The sequence below is a fragment of the Mchenga conophoros genome, linkage group LG17 (assembly GCF_057382185.1).
Source record: "Mchenga conophoros isolate Kocher_MC1m ecotype Shallow Benthic linkage group LG17, M_conophoros_male_GT1.1, whole genome shotgun sequence".
NCBI classification, from domain to species: Eukaryota; Metazoa; Chordata; class Actinopteri; order Cichliformes; family Cichlidae; genus Mchenga; species Mchenga conophoros.
Window position 1 is genome coordinate 31270444 of NC_140542.1, and position 19557 is coordinate 31290000.

Here is a 19557-nt window from a genome sequence, read left to right on the forward strand (position 1 = left end):
AAGCTAATCACCCAAGATCCACAAACGCTGACGCGTTCATCTTTAGGCTAGCATTAGGGATTGTTGACAAAAAAAAGAGCTGGGAGCTACTTGTTGCCTTAGTAGGCCATATTCTAAATGGGTGAAATGGTTAGCATCGTCATCCTGGTCGCAAGAAGGCTCTGGGTTCAGTCCACCTGGCACGCAATGGCCTTTCTGTGTGGAGTCACGTGTTTTCCAGGTACTCCAGCTCCCTTTCACAGTAAAGACATGCACGATAGGTTAATATCTGGTGATTCTAAACTGGCAGCAGGTTTGGATGTGTCTGTGTGTTTTTCCCAGTGACATCTGGGAGAGGCTCCAGTCCCCCGACCCATGACACCAAGGTGGATAAGGAGTTAGGAAAAATCAGTGGAATGTAAATAAATTTAATATTCATCTGAGGGGAAAAGAAAAGAGGAACTCTGCGCAGTTGATGCGTACAGCTGGGTTTCCACTAGGAAGGTTTTTAGTGCAGAGGGGTAGTGGATGTTAATAGAGAACTATGCATCTATAACTGTGCTGCCTGACTGATAAAAGCTTCATGCACCACAGGTCTCTGACAGTCTGATAATTCCCCATTTAAAGCTGAATAAGAGAGAAGTGTTGTTCCATTCTTTTCAAAGCAGCGCCCACTCAGTGTTAAATGTCCATTTTATACATCTCAACCTTAATATTTTATTTAAAAATTAAGGTGTACTGTGATTAAAGTGCAGACTTTCAGCTTTAATTAAAGGGGTTTAACAAAAATGTTCACATTAACAGCTTAAGGAATTACATTCATTTTTAAACACAGTATCCCATTTTCAAGAGAAGCTTCATGGCAAAGCAGGGCCAGTTCCTGTTCCCTTGTTATCATAAGCTGAATGCATAAAAGCTCTGGAGCTGATTCCAAGTGTTGAACTTGCATTCATGTCAGAAGGAGCCCATCATTGAGTTGCGGGGGGAAAAAAACCCCAAACTTGAGCAGCTGCCAAATCAACAATATGGTGCACTCTTAAAAAAAAAAAAAAAAAAAAAAAACCACTGCACCGGTCAGCTCAGCAACACCCAAAGGCCTGAACATACTGCACACCACAAGTGCTATCTGTCAACCTAGTAGACACACCGATGGTATCACTTTCAAAATCTTCCATTAGCTTGTTCTTGAGTTATCACAGTCAAGTTTTCATTTCAGTTTTCAATTTAAAAATCCCAGGTGATTTCCTTCTTGAATTATTGTATTCACAAGATTATAAATCTCTAAGTTTTGATCTCCCGAGATTTTAGTTGACACCCTTACTAACTGAACTTAGGTGCCCTAGCAGGGTGACAACAATACCCCATCAGCCTTTTTACAGCAAAGAAAAAAAATCAAGAGACAAAAAAGAATATGTTCTTTTTTCCCTGCTGTGGATGTGATATAACAGTAAAATGCTTTGGATCTGTGTTTTGTTTTGTTTTTCTTCAGGGTTTTTTTTGTTTTGTTTTTTTTCCAAAAATAATTTAATAATTTCCTTTTTTTTCAGTTTTCAGAGTCTAAGTTGGTTCAGAAATTTCTGGTATCATAACTTCTCTAATTCCTGTCTTCAAATCTTTAGATCAATAGAGGTACCTGTATAAAAAACCCCAACAACAACAACAACAAAAAACTGCTGCATTTGAGGACTGTAACACCAACTTGGTCCATTTCAGTTTCCTGAAGTTGGTATAAAGTGAACTAATGAATAATTCAGACTGAACTGCACACGGCATTACTTCTGAAAGCCATCTCGCTTAACTTTTAAGTGTAAAACTTCACACACTACCGTATATCTGTTAAAGACATTATACTAAAAATAATTCCTACAATTCTTATTGAATTTTACTCGCACTCGTGAAACAAAAAAGGTTGAGCCTTCATAAACAGCCCTTGTATTTACTTCTACAGTGACAGAAAAATTGCTATTACTGCTAAGAAAATGTTTTATGCAAACCTTGAGGAAAACAATATTTATACAAAAGTCACTTCAAGATTAACTCCGATTAAGAAAAGCAAAGCACTGAAGTGTAGAGGAAACACAGAGCTGTAGCTTCTCAGGTCAAACGCCATTTGTTAAAAACAACTGTTTTTCATGCATCGCACCACAGAAAGCAACATAATGCATTTAAGCCAGAAACAAAAGTGTGTGCATGTTTATACATTTGCATATACAACATGACAAAAGGCCTCCACCTCTTCTTGCAACTGTTGCATGGACAGTCCTAGCATGACATCATCTATCCTGGCCTTCACATTGCATCCTCAATTTACCCTGCATCACACAACCTTCCAAGTGTATACTACATATCCCTTATTTCCTGTCTTCATAGACGGTTGTAACACCCAGACTGATGCAAACGACAGACAGTAACATGGAAGCATGTGGCCTTTTCCATTTGATGCTTTTGAGCTTTTATTTTTCATGATTGAAAGCTTGACATTTGTTTTTTGCTCTCTGGGGAAACTGCTTCAAAACTGCACAAGCAGCAGCAAAAACGGTGTAAATCAGAAAAGCAACTAGTCAGCATGGTTGCAGAACTGTCTGTATCAGTTCCAATAATATCCAAGCCACAGCACACATACAGCACCACATCTATGACACCACTCTTCCCCTTTATGTGCCTGTGTTCGACTGACCTGAGAGTAGAAATTAGCCATAGTCGTGGTTTCTATGTCTTTCTTTCCAATTATTTCCATTTTCACCGGAGCCGACGGAAACTTGGTTGAGAAGTAGTCCAAAAAGTCCGGCAGGTACTTGGCTTCTCCGTGGACGATTCCCATGACATAACGAGCAGCCTGCAAAACAGTCAGCAGTTTTAATTTAGATCAAGATGATGGTTTAGGAAAAGGATTTTAAATTACTAGTCTAAGAGTTTAAGTATAAATGAGGGATGCACCAATCCAATTCATTTGATCACAGATATGCTACAAATACCCACAGTACTGATCTGATACCATTATGAAATTAATAATGTTGAGTCGTCACTATAGGAAAAGATTGCAATTTATTCTTTTATGGTTAAAGATATGGGAGTAGTTGGCAACCCCCTATAACAACCACTAAATGACTGAAAAGTGGTATCAAGGATAACAGATTTTTCCCTAGCAACCAGTGGCTGTCAGGAGATAACTGACTGGTCTCTGAGCATCTGTGACGGTTTTAGGCAACAAGTCTAAACTACAAACTCACGAAAAAAAAAATACATAAATTAATAAATCCAAGACTATATATTAACTGAACTGCTATTTATTAGTGAAATAACAGCTTTTCTGTCATGTGAAATCCCTTGACAAAGTTCAGTTTGTAGTCAAGTAAAAAAACTTTTGCAATCAAAGAAGAGAAAAGCTGTAAACACACAAAAAGGTCAAGCTTCAAGCTCTCACTTTTCATTCACATTATGAAAATATCTGACTGAATCCTGCCTAACCCATCTGAATAGCAGATCAGTGCATCCCCCGTCTACATAACTTAAAGGGTAAAGAAAAACAGTGTTTTTAATGAAACATAGTCAGCAGCAGGTGCTACACTGCAGCTGCAAACAACACTGCACTGAACTCAACATTCAAAGATCAATCTGATCAATACACATGCTGCACCTGGGACGCGTCCTCACTGAACACCAACGTGACAAACTCCTGAGCAAACCTTTCCCTCTGGTCCACTGAGAGAGAGGAGAGCTGCGACGTGTAGGCGTGAGCCACTAAGGCGCCTCCGTTAGGCTGGTTTTCTATGTGAATGTACGAGGCAAACTCCAGATCCGCCATACCGGGATACGAGCATTGCGGTTGGTGTTTGGTTGGGGAGGAAAGAGGTGACGTGGTGGACGACAACGGAGAGTTAAGTGAGTTGTGAAGAGAGTTCAGGTGAGATTTCGAAGGAGAGGAGGGCGGGAGATGGGAGCTTTTGTTGTTAGGTGGAGGATAAACAGGTAGAGGGGACTTAAATAAAGATAGGGAGGAGTCGTGTTTTATTTCAGAGGGGGAGGAAGACGAGGTGGGGGACGTGGAGGAGGGAGGGAGGAGAAGCAGGCCAGCACAGATGGTTTGGCAGGACCGGTGGTACATCTTCACATGCTTGTGCTTCTCCCCTTCTTTGTGTTTCTTCTTCTTTTTCTTCTTCACTTTTTTGATTTGCAGCTCCTCTGAGTTGATCTTGGCTTTCTCTTTGTCATCTGGACAGAGCAACAGAAGAAGAGAGAGAGAGAGGGGAGAAAGGCACTATTGAAGGATTTTTGTGCAATACCACAAAATAAGAAGAAACCCAGCTCTGAAGAGGCTTTCATGACAGATTTGTTAGAATCCATCATGTGTTATTTGATGCACAGTGGATCAACAAACTCTCTCAGCTCCCTGCTGTGAGAATAGATTTCTCCAAAGTCCTTCTAGAAGCAAGTCTTGCAAGTTAGCAGCAATCTTAAAATGCCAGGAGGCACGTTTATTGATGCATCATCTGAATTAACTTTAATTTCAGTGGTCACTGAGAAATAAATGCGCGAGTTATCAGTCAAACGTGATAAAACCCACATCAAAACTTGGCTGACTTTGCCCCAAAACCCCTTTCTCCTGAAGTTATACTTCTATTGCCATCTGCGCCATTGCAGAGTCCTCCTATAGTTTTCCTATCCAAGCTTTGAGTGCCGTGTGTCTCTTATGTCACTAAATAAGTGAAATCAGTCTTCTTGCAATAACTGCAGCTCTGAAAATGCAAGTAAAATAAAGTGAAGGGGTGGAAAAATGGAGGCTAGAAGGAGTGAGCTTCTGAAAACAGGTTAAAAAAAGAAAGACAGTAAAATTAAAAGCTTTACTCAGATTTTTGTTATTATTGATTTTAAAGTGTCTAATAATAAACACATTCAGGTACACATTTAATGCCCTACAAACAAAACAACTGAGAATAATGAGTACTAACTGTTTTAAGCAGATGACTCACTGCAAGTTTTCCCCCAGGTGGCATATCTCCTGAGGTGTATGCATAAAATAAAGTGAAGAACATTGAAACTAAATCCCTTGAGAAAAGCAGATATGACTAAGCCAGGAAGCACACTCTCCAGTGGCATATTTGCAAAGACATAATACCGTACATGGCAGTCCATCTCTTCAACGCCTCAGGCAGGACAACATGGAACATGCAAATTTATGCAAAGTGCTACTGTATCTGTTTGTCTATGTGTGTGTGTGTGTGTGTGTGTGTGTGTGTGTGTGTGTGTGTGTGTGTGTGTGTGTGTGTGTCAAAGCATGACAATTTGGATACATGTTGCTTTCTAGTTTCTGATTCCACAGTTATTGTGTAAACACATGGACACGTATGCATTTACAGTAAATATATACGTGCACTTCAGTCATGATGACAGTGGTGCTGCTGCCCTCACCTCACTAACGCACATGCACAAATACACAGCTTTAGTCTAGTGTGTACCCCACACAAGTTCAATGCCACACAAGAAAGGAGGGAGACAGAAGAAAGCACAGTGGGGGTGGGGGTATTTGCAGTACAATAGCTGAGCTACTAATCCAAAAGCGCTTTAACCCATAGTCACCCTCCCCCAATTCCCTGTACACCCAAACAGACGTTTATTCCTTCAACCTCCATCAAATCACAGATGAAGCAAGTTCAACATACCCAGGATCTCTTTCTGTGATCTGGCTTCACTTACCCCGATGTCAGGCTAAGCAGTCACACAAAGGCGGTTATCAACTGGATAACTGAACCCAGGGTTTCCCAATCTAGCTACACATGAACGAGGCGGTGTTGGCAGCGTGTGACCAATCACAAACATGGAGAGGCCAACCGGCAGCACAGCGGAATATTTTACCTATAACATTAAAACAAGTGTGAAGTGATTGCTGAAGGCAGCAAAGCTGCTGTTACCTAAACAGCAGTGTGATTGATAGAAAAAGCACTGTACAGTAAGTGTAGTACTACAAAGCTCTGTCTGAATGTGTGCACTCTAAAAGCTTTAGTCAACAAGACTTAAAGTGCTATGCCAGCTATGTAAGTTTACCAGTTTCACTGGGTCTATCTTTAATACGCCGGAGAATGTGACAGTTATGATCATGTCATAACACTGTATACAAGGTTACAGTAATATGAAACCATTTTAAAATTGCTTACAGCCAATAGTAAGAAAAAAAGCAAAACTATATTAATGCTCTTTAGTGAGACACAAAAACGTCCACGGTCAAAAGGTCCCAGAGATCATCCAGGAAATAGCCTATTATTTTCCAGACAACTGATTGGTCATTAGGTGGTGATTTTGTACCTTTCAGTCTTTTATCTGGAATATAGCCTGCTTTGAAGCACATTCAGTGTGCTTCATTGTTTATCGTACCAACGCTGAAAGTGTCTATTAATGAATATAACCTATTTTTCTGAAAAATTATAATATATACTTGATTTAAATAAATAAATAAATAAAATAAGGCCTTAAAAAAATGAAAATCATAATAGACAAATGGAGTTGCTGCAACATGTTGCCACTTGAAAACATGTTTTGTCTGGTTTTAAATCTTCTCTGGATTATAAAACTCAATTCAATACTGTTTTATTTTACAACAGTTGCCTCAAGGTCCTCTGTATAGCAAGGAAAGAGCCTACAAATTTTCCAAAGAAAAAAGCCCAACAATCACATTGGAGTAAACACTTGGCAATAATGGGAAGGAAAAAACTCCCTTTTAACAGGAAGAGCAACAAATACCTTGTTAAAGGAATACAGTTCACAGCATTTCTATTTGTGATCTGTAAAGGGGAACAAGGATCTACACTTCTATCAGAAACCAATAAAAAACTGTTTCAACTGTATAATGTTTACTTGATGGTACAAACAGTTGATGGCCTAACTGTCTTTTGTTCATTTTATGTGTACCCTGATGAAGGCTACAGGTCAAACACATTGGTAAAGTAATAAAGTTGTTCTTCAAACTACAAGTGTTGTTCGACCTTCAACCCAGAAAGTTGGAAGCAGGTGAATTTATGCCATAAACATCTACTCTACACAACAGTCTATGTTACCAAGTCAGCCGCCTATTTCTGCAAATTTTACAAAGAACAAGTTATTGTGCTCCTTCTTTCTATTTGGCTTAAAACCAACATGCTCCCACTGGTGATGTTTTGGCTTAACAGCTAAATCCATGCTGTTAATTCTCAACAGCTGCTTATTGCAGTGCAGCCGGCGCAATAGTTTAACTTGATCACCTTGAAGTGCCATTAATAGAAGAGGGCAAAACTGGTGAAAAACAACATGAAAATAGTGATGTCATTTCATCCAGCTGTGTTTAAAGAGGTACAATTAGTCAGCTGAAATTATTATGATCAGGTGATTGTGAAGTAAATGTGACAGGCTTATTATTACGTGCCAAACATAAAAAAAAAATCTTGTATCAGTCAGGCTTGTTGCATTCATTACTGTAGAAAATCACATTATATCTAGGGTAAAATACATTTTCCTAAAATAACCAATGAACTAAATCATTAGACTTAATTTGATCTGCTAACAACCAGTTTTAATTATCCGTTATAATAGGTCTACTTGCTCAGCCATTGGCAGCTGCTCTAAAAAAATTAAAATTGTAACTTAATATTGCACATACATGTTCACTCTGCTGATGACTTTTCCTGGGCAAAAACTGCAACTTCCCTTTTGTTTATACACAAACAAATGCATAGTTGGACCATTTGGCTGGATGGTCATGATCAGTTTATGGTCAGATAAATTCCCACTCAAATAAACACACACACAGACCCACTATCAAACAGCCTCACTGGCAGTAAAGCAGACTTACTGTCAGAATGGTCATTTGCTGCTTATTGATTTCCTATACACGTTTCCACTGGCTGCCCCTCTCTCTCCTGGTCGTCCTTTTCAATTGTAAACTTAACACTCTCTCACTGATTAAATTTCTAACTTTCACTCCCGGTCTCTCTGTCACTGTAATACCCTCTGATTAAATGCCACACTCACTATTACAGAAAACCTTCTCTCTGGTGGGGAGAGCCCCCCCCTGCCCCGCCTCAAAAATCTAATCGCAGGTTTCAGTGCGTCCCTTAAACAAGTGATTAAATAGCGGACTCTCTCACACGACGGCTGCAGGATTAACACATGCCTCTTGCTCTCAGTCCAGTCTTTTCTTAACTCTACCCTCATAATGAGGGAATGAACCAGCATTACTAGGAAGTGTGGCCTTTTGACAGAAAATGGGAAGATTGAAATAGTGCACCAATTTATCCGTCTGTAATTTCCATCTGCAGCCACTGGTCACACTATCTGCCCAAAGCACAGCTGACTCCTTGAAATGTCACAGCGGGGTCGTGACATACCATAACAAACTCCCCCAGAGCTCTCCAGCAAATCAAATCAATTGAAGTAAAATTGGCATTCACACGTGTCAATAAGTGGTTTGTGCGTATGAGCCTGTGTCACTCTTTATTAAAAAAAAAAAAAAAAGAGTGGGATGGGGTGGATCTTAAAAAGCAAAACATCCCTGTTGATAAACGGCTGAACTCGGATTACTCGCGCACAGTTAGGTGGAGATTATGATCACAGCGCTCTGCAAATAATTCACTACTGTCAAAAGGTTAACAATGAAAGTCGCCGCTGCACCGCATTGATAAGGTGTGCACGCACACGCACACAGGTGAGCCTGACTTCATCACCAGCAGGGTTGCATCAATAATGGATGCAGACAAGTGTTCAAAGAAAACCGCCATCTTAACGTATACAAAACTGAACAACAAAAGAAATGTGTTTAAGGGCAAAAATATATTTTTCTCATCATTCTAAGAAGATCTGTGACAAGAATATTTAAAAGTTTGATCTAGATAATCACCCATCAGTCACACTCTAATAAACAGGAAGTTAAAACCATGCCTGACAACAGAAACAAGCACAGAAAGGCAATTACATGAGAGAGTAACAAAGCTAAACATATTTAGGGTTGCAACTATTAATCATATTAAAATGAGTTGGGGGCTTTGTCAATTGTTTTAATTAACTATAATATAAAAAGACAACCACTTTAAGTTTTCTATTTCTGGGACAAGAAAACGGATTTTGAAGAGGGCCAATCACACTCAAGTTTTGCTTGAGCTGCTTATAATTTTTGCTTTGATCTTATACCAGGCCTGTGTGAGACCAATCAGTTCATCTACTGTCAGAAACTAACCATTTTGGCTCCCTTTCTTCCCCCTTTAAGCCATCTTTCTTTTCATTGGCTGCCTATCCCAAACTGAAATTTATATTGGCTATATATAATAATGATAATAGATTACATTTATATAGCGCTTTTCTAGACACTCAAAGCGCTATATATACACATCAAAATATGTTTACAGGAGATGGGATTTAATATAATCTGGTATTTAGCTGTGCTGATGCATCTAATCAAACAACTGTGTGACATGCGTATAGTAACGAATAGGTCATACACTCGCCTTCGTGATCACCATCTAATCCTTTATGACCATCTCCCTGAAGATGATCATCTTCAGACCATCTGCTGCTCAACACAGAAGCTACCATTAATGTGCTGCTCTTATTTCTTTGGTGTTTGTATTTTTTTTTTTAATTCAATATAAAATAAGGTCAATACAGCATGTAAGCTGCTGGCTTTGGGAACGTGGAAAAGCATTAAAAGTAGCATGAACACAGTCAGGTAATTGCATATTTTAAAAAAACAACAACAAAGTGATTTTGGCCTTCCACCAAAGAACCAACATTTTTTTCAATATTTAATAAAGTTTAATCAAACTTGATATACATTTTTGTTTATCAAATGGGTAGTTAACAGGAAAATGTATGCAAAACTACATGAGGACTTGTGTTTACACACAGCCTTCCCCTCAAAGGCTCATTTAACCCAGGAAAAGCCCTGATCAATGACATTAAAAAAAAGAGGATTTTCAAACTGAAATTACAGTCAGGACCTTTATATGGAACAATATTTGGAGCATTTTTATTCTGTTTGGACTTTTAAAAACACAAAAATAAGACTGCACATAAACAGAGCTACTGTAAAACATGTACTCTAATGGTCAAACATTAAAGAATCCCATCAGAAATACTTATTTAAACCAACCTGAGAACAAGAGCAGGCAGAAATAAACACCAATAAAGCTACAAAGATTATAAAAGACGACGAACTAGCAGAGACAAAGGGAGCAAGAAATAGGAACAGGAGGGGATGACAGACTGTGAAGACTCTCAGCTTCTCCTATTACAACCACTGCTGCCTTAATTCAATAAACCATAAGGGCTAAATAAACCATAGGCACCAACTCTACATGTGAGGAGCAGCAAAGTGCAAAGGTCAACCTAACACCAGGGATCAAGTTCTCAGTGAAAATAAAAGGTTGTAACTCTGGTCACACTTGAAGAGTTCAGCCATGACAGCTAAAGTGCTAAACTGGACCTTTTCTAGCACACTGGTAGAATTCTTTTTCTGTTTTTACCCTAACACCCACTGGGATGCTGAGCAGTTGTGTATGCAGCTTGTACATTGGAAACATAATGATGATTTACTGTACAGCGCACTGTGGAAGTGGGTCATGTTTGGTTACCTTAGCAGCAGATCTGAGCTCCATTTGTATATGGAAAAAAACAGTATTTATGACTCAATGCTATGCTACTGCAACATGTGTGATGTGTTTTATTTGCATGGTTTTTGTTTCATTTATTGCACACAACACACTTACGTTTGTAGTTGTAGTTTACTTTTATTTTAGTAGTTATATTTTCTGCCAGCAAATTAAACGCTGATCCATTTTAATGTGCAACTTTCTCTAATAATAGAAAGAATCATTTAATTCATCTCTATAAAAGTCACTTAGTATGCATGTGTGCAAGTTTCCACCAACCTTTAATCGGCTGCTTGACTTCTCCATTCTCCCTCTTGATCTCATTCATCACTTTGTGCTTCTTCTTCTCCTTTTCTTTCTCTCGCTCTTTGACCTTCTTCTTCTCCCTCTCCTCTCGCTCCCTCTCCTTCGCCTTGTCCTTGGTGGAGTGATCTGTGGAAGCAGTGAGCAACGTTTCATGTCTCGATGGTGAAAGCACATTAGCATAAGATCTCAGATGTACCCCCACGCAAGCATGTACACCGATGTTTGAGTGCACTTTGCTCGCTCCGATTTGCTTCTCTAACAGCTCACCTGTTCTCTTGCCAAGCCCTTCACCTCTGCTATCACTCTTGACTTTTAATTTTGTTGATCTTTCCTCTACAAATGTTTTTTCCCTACTGCGAAAGGAAAAAAAAAAAATCATCCCATCGCCAAACCCATACTTTTATCTAAGCCCTGCAATGACCTTCCCTTTGAGAATGCAGCAGCCGCTCTGCAACTTCACTCAAAACAGCACAGTTTCATCAAGACACACCTCATCCCCAAAAAACGTAACCCTCTACTATCATTAATATGTTCCCATTTAATTTTAAAAGTCCTAAAATCCTCTCTTTGCTTTTCAGCTTATTTTCTTTTCCTTTTCCTGCACGTCTCCATCCAAGTGTTGAGCAAGTGTAGCACATTGAGGAATTGGAGTGCGCTCTAATGCAACGCTCAGTGCAAATCGCTGCGGATGAGAGCATCAGTTTTAAAATGTCAGTATCACATGCACACACCTTTTCAGCTGGATTGTTGGAAAGCTTTCGGAAAGGTGTGTTTAAGTGTGAGGCACCCCGGCAAACAGACATTTATTCTTTAAATCTGCACGTCTCCCCTCCAGCTGAGCTAAAAACCCTTACCCATCTTCAAATAACCCTCGTTTTATACATTTTTGTATTCCTTGATTTGCTTTATATTTTTTAATTTCCTCATGAAAAAAAAAATCCTTTGTGTTTTCCATAGTGTTATTTTGTCCATTCCTTCTTTTCCTTCCCAGAGAACTTTTTTCCCCCCTTTGAACTCAGTCGGATCCATCTTTGAAAGGAAGCCGTGTTTTCAGACTGTTCACTCTTCTGTGGATGTAGGGAGTGGGAAAGTGAACACAGTGTGGTTGCACTCCCTGTTTGTGGGATCAAAGGAGAAAAAAAGCTTTCAAAGTAAAAAGGCTTATAGGAGCATTAAGAGAATTAGATGTACATTGATACATTTTTCCATCATAGTACTTAAATACACTTCAGCAGACTGTTTTGCTTTTACTACTTAAGACGCAGGTGATCGTGCTCCTCATAGCTTGTGGTGAATAGTGGAATGCCAAGGATGTCAACGTTCCCTATGCAAAAGAAATGCTGCTAAATTACTAGACAGTGTAAGCTGCCTAGTGGAAAAAAACAGCACGTCTCAAAACGACAATTTAGCTCCACAGGAAACAGCCTACAAAGGAGCGCTCACTCAGATCTGTTGCCAGATTTATAAAAACATGTAAGGCCATGCCAGAGCAGTAACATTCATAAGCCTTAACTTTAGAGGAAATGGCAGTAAATTAGTCCAGGTGGCTGATGTGAACTGAAAATATACAGTGAAGCATGTTGATTTCTCTCACCTCGAGAGAAGGGGCTTTCCCGTGAAATAAAGAAAATAACAGGGTGAAACCAGGGTTTTAACTGATGACACGATCCGAGAAAAGATGTCAAGGCTTCGATGGTCACAAGTTCTAAAGCTAAGTTCATATTTCCAGGGCAAAACAGCACAAAACTAGAGATCTGAATGAATTTGAAATGAACGGTATCCATGTGACTGAAGCATGTTTTCTTCCCCCTCTTCATTCCGTTTTCTGATTTTCTAGCAGCAGCCAGTTAGGAAGGGAAACACAGCAGGTAGTTTTCACGGTTTGGATGATCACAGGAGAGATAAAACTTTGAAAGACAGAGAGCCAGAGGCCGGCAGTTAGTAAACTTCAACGACGCAACCACTCATCTATATCTCATTTCTTCTTATCAAGAAAAATTACGCCAAAATAAAAATTATCAGAAAATATAAAAAATGTGCATACTGACATTTTAAAGTTGTTACATTTCAAAGGGAACCCCAGATCCCTCCAATTGTCTGCCATTAAAAATTAAGTAGCAATAACAAAGCATAATTTATAGTTTCAACATCAAAAGTGCACCAGCTTAATGCCCATATTTACCCGCTAGCTGCTAATTCACATGATAAAAAGTGCATTTTGGGTAAATTTTAAACAGTCATATCACCATTAGTGATAGGTGGCTTATTATGTTAAAGGTCTGCTTTATACTGCCATTATGATACCAGGCTTATCCTCTAGCCAAGGTTTCTCTTGTGGCAAAATCATTTTCGAATACAGGCCAAAGTTTCATTTGAGGTTCTATTTACTTGGGAAAGGTGTCACAGTGGTCCAGTGGTAAGTAATGTCACTTCACAGCAAGAAGGTTCCACCCAGCTGCAGACTTTCCACGCATGCATGTTTTTTGCTCATTTGTCGGCTCGTCTCCCTGTGCCTGTGTGGGCTCCCTAAGGATACCCCAGCTTCCTTTCAGAGTCCAAAGACATGCTTGTTAGGTTAACTGGTGATTCTGGGATTGGATATCAGTGTAACAGTGAGGCTGCGTCCACACAAGAAACTATCGGCAGCAACCTGGCAACCCCAAGAAGTCAATGACTTCAACAACATATGGGAGGGGAAAAAAGAAAAAGAAAAAAAGAAGATCATTCTAGATATAAAACTTTTCTCAACAGAAACTACCAGTGAGACTGCAGGATACTGCTGATTGACATATGACATGGTAGTAAATACATTAGAGGCTTACCTAGGCAACGAGTGGCCATTGCCCAAGGATACGCTACCATTGGTGTCACTATCTAAAGCCTGGAATGTCTACATATCTACCAGCCGGTAACTTAGAGGGATGGGCTTCTTCTTCATCTGTTCATTGTGCTTTTTTCTTTGTTGGGGGGGGGATGGGGGTGGTAATTAACAAGACCATGCAAATCTTGTTTTTTCTGGAAGAATCTGAGGCCTTCAAAGATTAGACACACTGAGCTCTCCACTGTGAACAACACAGTTTGAGCAGAATTTTCATGTGAAAATGTGCTGGATACTTGCAAGCTCACATTTTCAGCAGTAAACATGCTCTCTGTGAGATGCTGAGCATAATGGGAAGAAGAAAAAAACTTGCCCAAGGCCAAGCATGTGTTCATATTTTAAGGAGAAAAAAAATCAAAATGCAAAACACTGTAACAGGGAGCTCAGCATTTTATCAGTTTCCCATCAGTATATACATGTACTGCAACTGTAAATACGGTTGCAGTACATGTTAAAATGAAGGCGATTTTAATAGAAAAAATACATGATATGTGTGAAACTAGCTGTTAAATCTAAGCATGATCAAAAAACATTAAAGAAAAAAAATCACTGCAGGGCTGCAGGTACACTCGTCTCTCAGGAAAATCCTGCTACTCCAGATGGTCAGTCCACCCCTGCTGGTGTGGCAAATCCATGCTTCACCAACCAAAATGATTTAGCAATAGGACTCATACAGTGTTTGTCATTGTATTGGCAATGCACACGCTGTGCTAAGGATCTTGCCATTTTTTTCAGAGGAAAAAATACAAATTAAAAAAAAAATAGCCAAGAGAAACTTAATTGGGCGATGATGGTAGTTAAGCTTCATTTTCTCCTCAGTGTAATTCAGATGTGCAGCTCCAGACATATTTGGTGGTTCTTTAAGCATGGTAAATTTACATCCACACAATAAACTAATTATGGGCTTTTAACAGTAGATAGAAATGCAGAGAAGTCAAAGCTACAACACAAAACAACCGTAACACTTGCCAAAAACAGAACTGGTTACATGAATTTTAATCTCTGCATTATGCAGCACAAGTGTCTGAATGGGCATAATATTAGGCTTTTGCACAAACAGCTACACTTAAGGACTTGATAATATTCTTGCTTCTGCATATTAAAAATGGAAACAGACCGGAATTATGCTTTTAATATCACTATAAAATTGCAAAAGGTAATGACGAATTAATATCTACAGAATCTGCTCTCAAATTTGTTGACTGTAAGCATTGATGGTCTAAAGCTCCCACTAAATGAAGCTTCAATTATTCAATCAATAGAAAGAGAACAGCACTTTTGCTTTTTCCGTTAACAATGGTTAGTATTAACAAAGGCAAGTTTGGAGACTCTAGCTGGTAAAAAAAACAAAAAAAAAAAAAAACGAGTAAACAGCAACTACATGATCTGAGATAAGCAGCAAGCAAAGCCTGTCTGGTTATAAGCCCAATAAAACCAAGGTAAAACATCAGCTACTGCTACTTGAGAGAGGCTCGCTGACAAATCATGGTCGGTGGTAACATTTTGTGCAGCACTACAGTAAACTTCATTTATCAACAGTTCATGTCATCCTGTGATATAGCAGTGCAGAACAAGAATTTCAATTCAGTTAGTGGCGGGCAATGTACTCGATGATTAAATAACATACAAGTACCAGCTAATATACCTACTATAGCTTCTCAAAGGCTTCTTAATGTACAGTTTGTTTGGCTGCAAATACCTCCTGGCATAAAGTGCTGGAAAGATGAAGCCTTTCAACTTCTTATCCTCGTTGCTTGTGGTATTAATTATGTGACACAACAATTAATGAAAGTAACCCTCTATAGTAGGTCTTGGAACTGAGCAGAGAGACTGAGAATGAAGAGAGGAGACTGGAAGCACATCTGAAGAGGAGAGCTACGTCTGCTGTTTGGAGGTTTTTAAAAATAAAAATTGGTATTGACGTCATTTTTGTGCAACATTTTCTTTGTATACTGGAATGCTTTCACTGGAACTTGGTCTGAGAACCTCTGATTATGGCTAAATGTATTCGACAAACTGCATTTGCAATATCAAACTGTGTGTAAATATAACAACAGGTCAGAAGGCTGCATAAATACTTTACACAAGGTCAAACTTGATTTGCAACTAGCTCAACTTCCCAATTATACCTACAGCTTAAAAATTCCCTTTTCTTGGTCTACTGCTCACTGCACTTTGTCTGACTCATGTATCCTATTTCAGCATCAAATGTAACTGGCAGTCACAGCTCCCTGGCACTTGCTTTTGCCACTAATAATATTACCATGATGATGTGATACTCTTTGGATCCCTGTAGGAAAGATTCTTTCCTTGCAGGAAGGTCAGAGCATAAATTTGCCTCAAATACATGTCCTTCCGCAGAACAGCAATCTTGTCAATTTTCTCATTTTGTTTAGAATTAATGTACATTTTGAGCTCCACATTCACATTCACACACTTCCTCATCTTCGACTTAATATAATTACAGTCTCCTACTGCTGGCCATTGAGCAACTCACTAAAGCAATTAGAGGTTCAGTGCTTTACTGAAGAGCACCTCAGTGAAACTGTTGCAGGAGCGGTTTTAGTTATCACTACTAAAGGTTGCATCTATATTTAGCCAGTCAGGTCCAGAAATGAAAATCATAAGCTGCACTAAGTGACTTTAAGTGGTATAACTGCCTAATGGAAAATATTCATTACAGAGTTTGGGGTGAAAATGACACATTATCTGCAAAGCAAATCATGTGATGTTTTGTGGGTAATCGTTAAAGCCACATCTATGTGTTTTAAATAAAACGCTGCCACCAGCCACATATTTACATGAACATATTAAAGTTGCACTCAGCGCAGCCTGTTTACAAGACTGCGTGTCTCAAAGTGTTTAGGGCTACAGGCCAACAACACGTTTCCTTCTGGTACCCTAATTGTTTGCGGTGACTGTTCAGAGTATGTCATGATCTCTTAAACTACCCAACTGGAAAAGGGTGACATCATGCAATCACATGTGCCCACCCTTTCTAGTGTCTAAACATTTAACAAGTGAATACATGTCCACACATTGGCAAGCACAAATGTGCATATGCATGGGTTTTGGCACGATGCTTTGGTGTGACAAAAGGACGCTGATAATAAGTATTTGCATCCTTACTGACTTCTTGGTGTTTTTTGCATATTTGTCAAACTTATGTTTGAGATCATTAAACAAATTTTAAATGTTAGACAATGATAACCTGAGAAAATACAAAATTAAGTTTTATAATAATTTCACTGATTAGAGGAAACCAACAACAATAAAAAAAATAAATTAAAAAGAAACAATCAAACACAAAAAAATGCCCAAAAAGCTAACAACTCTCCAAACCTACCTGTGGAAGAAAATAATGCCTTGTGAACTTAATAACGGGTTATGTCACCTGCCGCAGCAAGAACTGCGATCAAGTATTTACAATAACCAGCAATGAGTGTTTTACATCGCTGTGGGGAAATTTTGGCTCACTCTTTGCAGAATTTTTCTTTTTTTTAATTCAGCCACAATGGAGGGGTTTTTTGTTTTGTTTTTGTTTTTTTATTTTTACCATGAACGACCTGTTTAAGGTCATTCCAAAGATTCTTAAACTGATTTTCTTTACAACTGAATGAGCTTATCACCGATCAATTATGGGATGTCACCCAGGTCCTGAAGCAACAAAGCAGCTCCAGACCATCACCATCATTTAAGTGATTTCTTGTTTTCAAAGCTCTGGAAGTGATCGAGCCTGCTTTTAATTATGATTTAACAAGGAGAGGCAGTTACTTTTTCACACGGGGCCGGGTAGATTTAGAAAGCTATTCTCCTTTAATACATTAAACCATCATTTAAAAATCTGTTTTTGTATTTACTCAGGTTAACTTTGTGTAATAGCAAATGTGTGTGATGAACCGAAACAAATGTGCAAAAAAGAAATGAGAAATCAGGAAAGGGGAAAATACTTTCACAACACCATGCACCATATTAAAGGACGCAATCGAGAAAATAAGACTATTTATCTCCCTCTCCCACCCAACCATCTAAATGGCATTTAACAAGTGCAGTGGCCACGCTCAAAACAAAATATTCTCATTAAAGTCCAAGTGTAATTACAACATTGTAGCAATAAAGATGTCTGTGTAGAAATGAATGCTTTGGGGGTGTGAAGGTTGAATTTCTGCATGTACAACTGTAGATGATGCAGTATCAACAAGCCACGGAGCTCTGTGTCTGTTTCCCCTTACAGCCTGGGGTTACAGAGGGGGGCGTGGTGCTCTACCAAAACAACACTTACCCTATAATGGCGGGCGGTTTTTATATTGTTATGACAGCACACATGTAACGCCAGGACATACACAGTTCCCAAGGAAAATAAATACTTGCACGCGCAGGGATGTCATTGATTAACGAGTCTCAACTATAACACTGGTGTGACAAATGACAGCTCGTTTTTATAAACGTTTTTAAGATGCCGTTATTTATTAATTTGTTTATCTTTTAACTGTACTGGGTCAGTGGTTAACGTAGACAAACAAGGGTGGATATGTTTAGTCAATGCGACGTTAATATGTTTAAAAAAAAATTACCGCAGGACGAGCGCGGCTGGTTGCGATAACGGCCAGGTCGCGCGACTATACTGCTCTGGAACGCGGCTCCAGTAGAGCTCGAGGGTTCACAAGCGGGTGAACAAGCGACGGAAAGCTGGCAGCCATACTCCGCAGAGACTCCATCGATTAAAACTGCTGCGCTTTCACACGCTCCAAACTCGACGCGAACACGTTCCCGAGCGACCAAATATCAATTAATGCAACGCTCGAGGATTTTTTTCGGGCATCTTGCACGACGTTAAGGGGCGCCCTTTTCAACAGCAGCCATTCCGAAAAACGGGACCGTTTACAGGCAGATGAGAAAGCAGAGAAACTGTACACTCCGGGGCACATGTTCGTATCCCGAGCGGCTAGCCAAGTCACTATAAAAGGGCAGAACTCTAGCCTGCTTATAATAAACACAAAGTTTATTAATGCCACTAACTAACTCACAAAATAGATGAAAACATAATGGCTTACCTTTTGGTGGCAACGTGACATCTCCATTTTCTTTCTTCGCCGTAGAAATGTTATTAAATTTACCGACGTCGTTATTAACAGTAGTCCCAGATCCGGAGGTCAACAACAGTTTATGTTTCTTTTTCTCCTCTCCGCCTCCTTTCCCTTTTCCCCTCTCTTTCTCTCGCTGTTTATCCTTACTTAGTTTCTTGGATTTGGAGGAAGAAGGTGCCTTATGGAGGAAGAAATCGCTCTGTTTAAAGACTTTGTGATGGGTTATCGGTGTCTGGGACCCACCAGTAGCACCCACCGGAGACCGGTTGTTGTTGCTGCTGCTGGTGGCCGTCTTAACCGGACTACAGCTCCACAAGCCCGAGCTGCTGCCATAACTCTGCAGCTTCGTGTGCTGCTGGAGTTTCTCTTTACCGCTACCGTTGCCTCCCACTCCTCCGTCCCTGTTGAGTTTCTTGGGTTTAACGCTCCTCTCTTCGACTCGGACCTTCTTGGGCGGCGGCGGCTGGTTGAAATCACGGGAAGACTGGGAGTCGTTACCAAGGGTTCCTTTCGCCTCGGTCGGCTTACCGAGCGCGCTTTGAACGGAGGCTACAGTAGGAGTAGTAGCAAGAGAGGCAGCTCCAGAGAGGTGAATACTGCCCTGCGAGTCAGCCATCTTGAGGCTTCTCTCTCTATTTACTCTCTTCCCCCAACGGCAGCCGATGCTGCTTTTTTTCCGCGACGTTCAGACAGGCGA

The 19557-nt window shown here is 39.7% G+C and overlaps 1 protein-coding gene across 1 annotated transcript in view; it reads right to left on the reverse strand.

The window, feature by feature from the left end:
• LOC146555722 (uncharacterized) overlaps window positions 1–19557 on the reverse strand; it is a 39573-nt gene extending 20016 nt beyond the window's left edge. The window contains exons 1-4 of the mRNA XM_085251945.1: window positions 18828–19557; window positions 10869–11021; window positions 3617–4191; window positions 2657–2815 (exon numbers count right to left, since the gene is read on the reverse strand). Of these exons, the coding sequence (XP_085108071.1) occupies window positions 2657–2815; window positions 3617–4191; window positions 10869–11021; window positions 18828–19476 (1536 nt within the window). The 5' untranslated portion in view covers window positions 19477–19557. The remainder of the gene's footprint in view (window positions 1–2656; window positions 2816–3616; window positions 4192–10868; window positions 11022–18827) is intronic.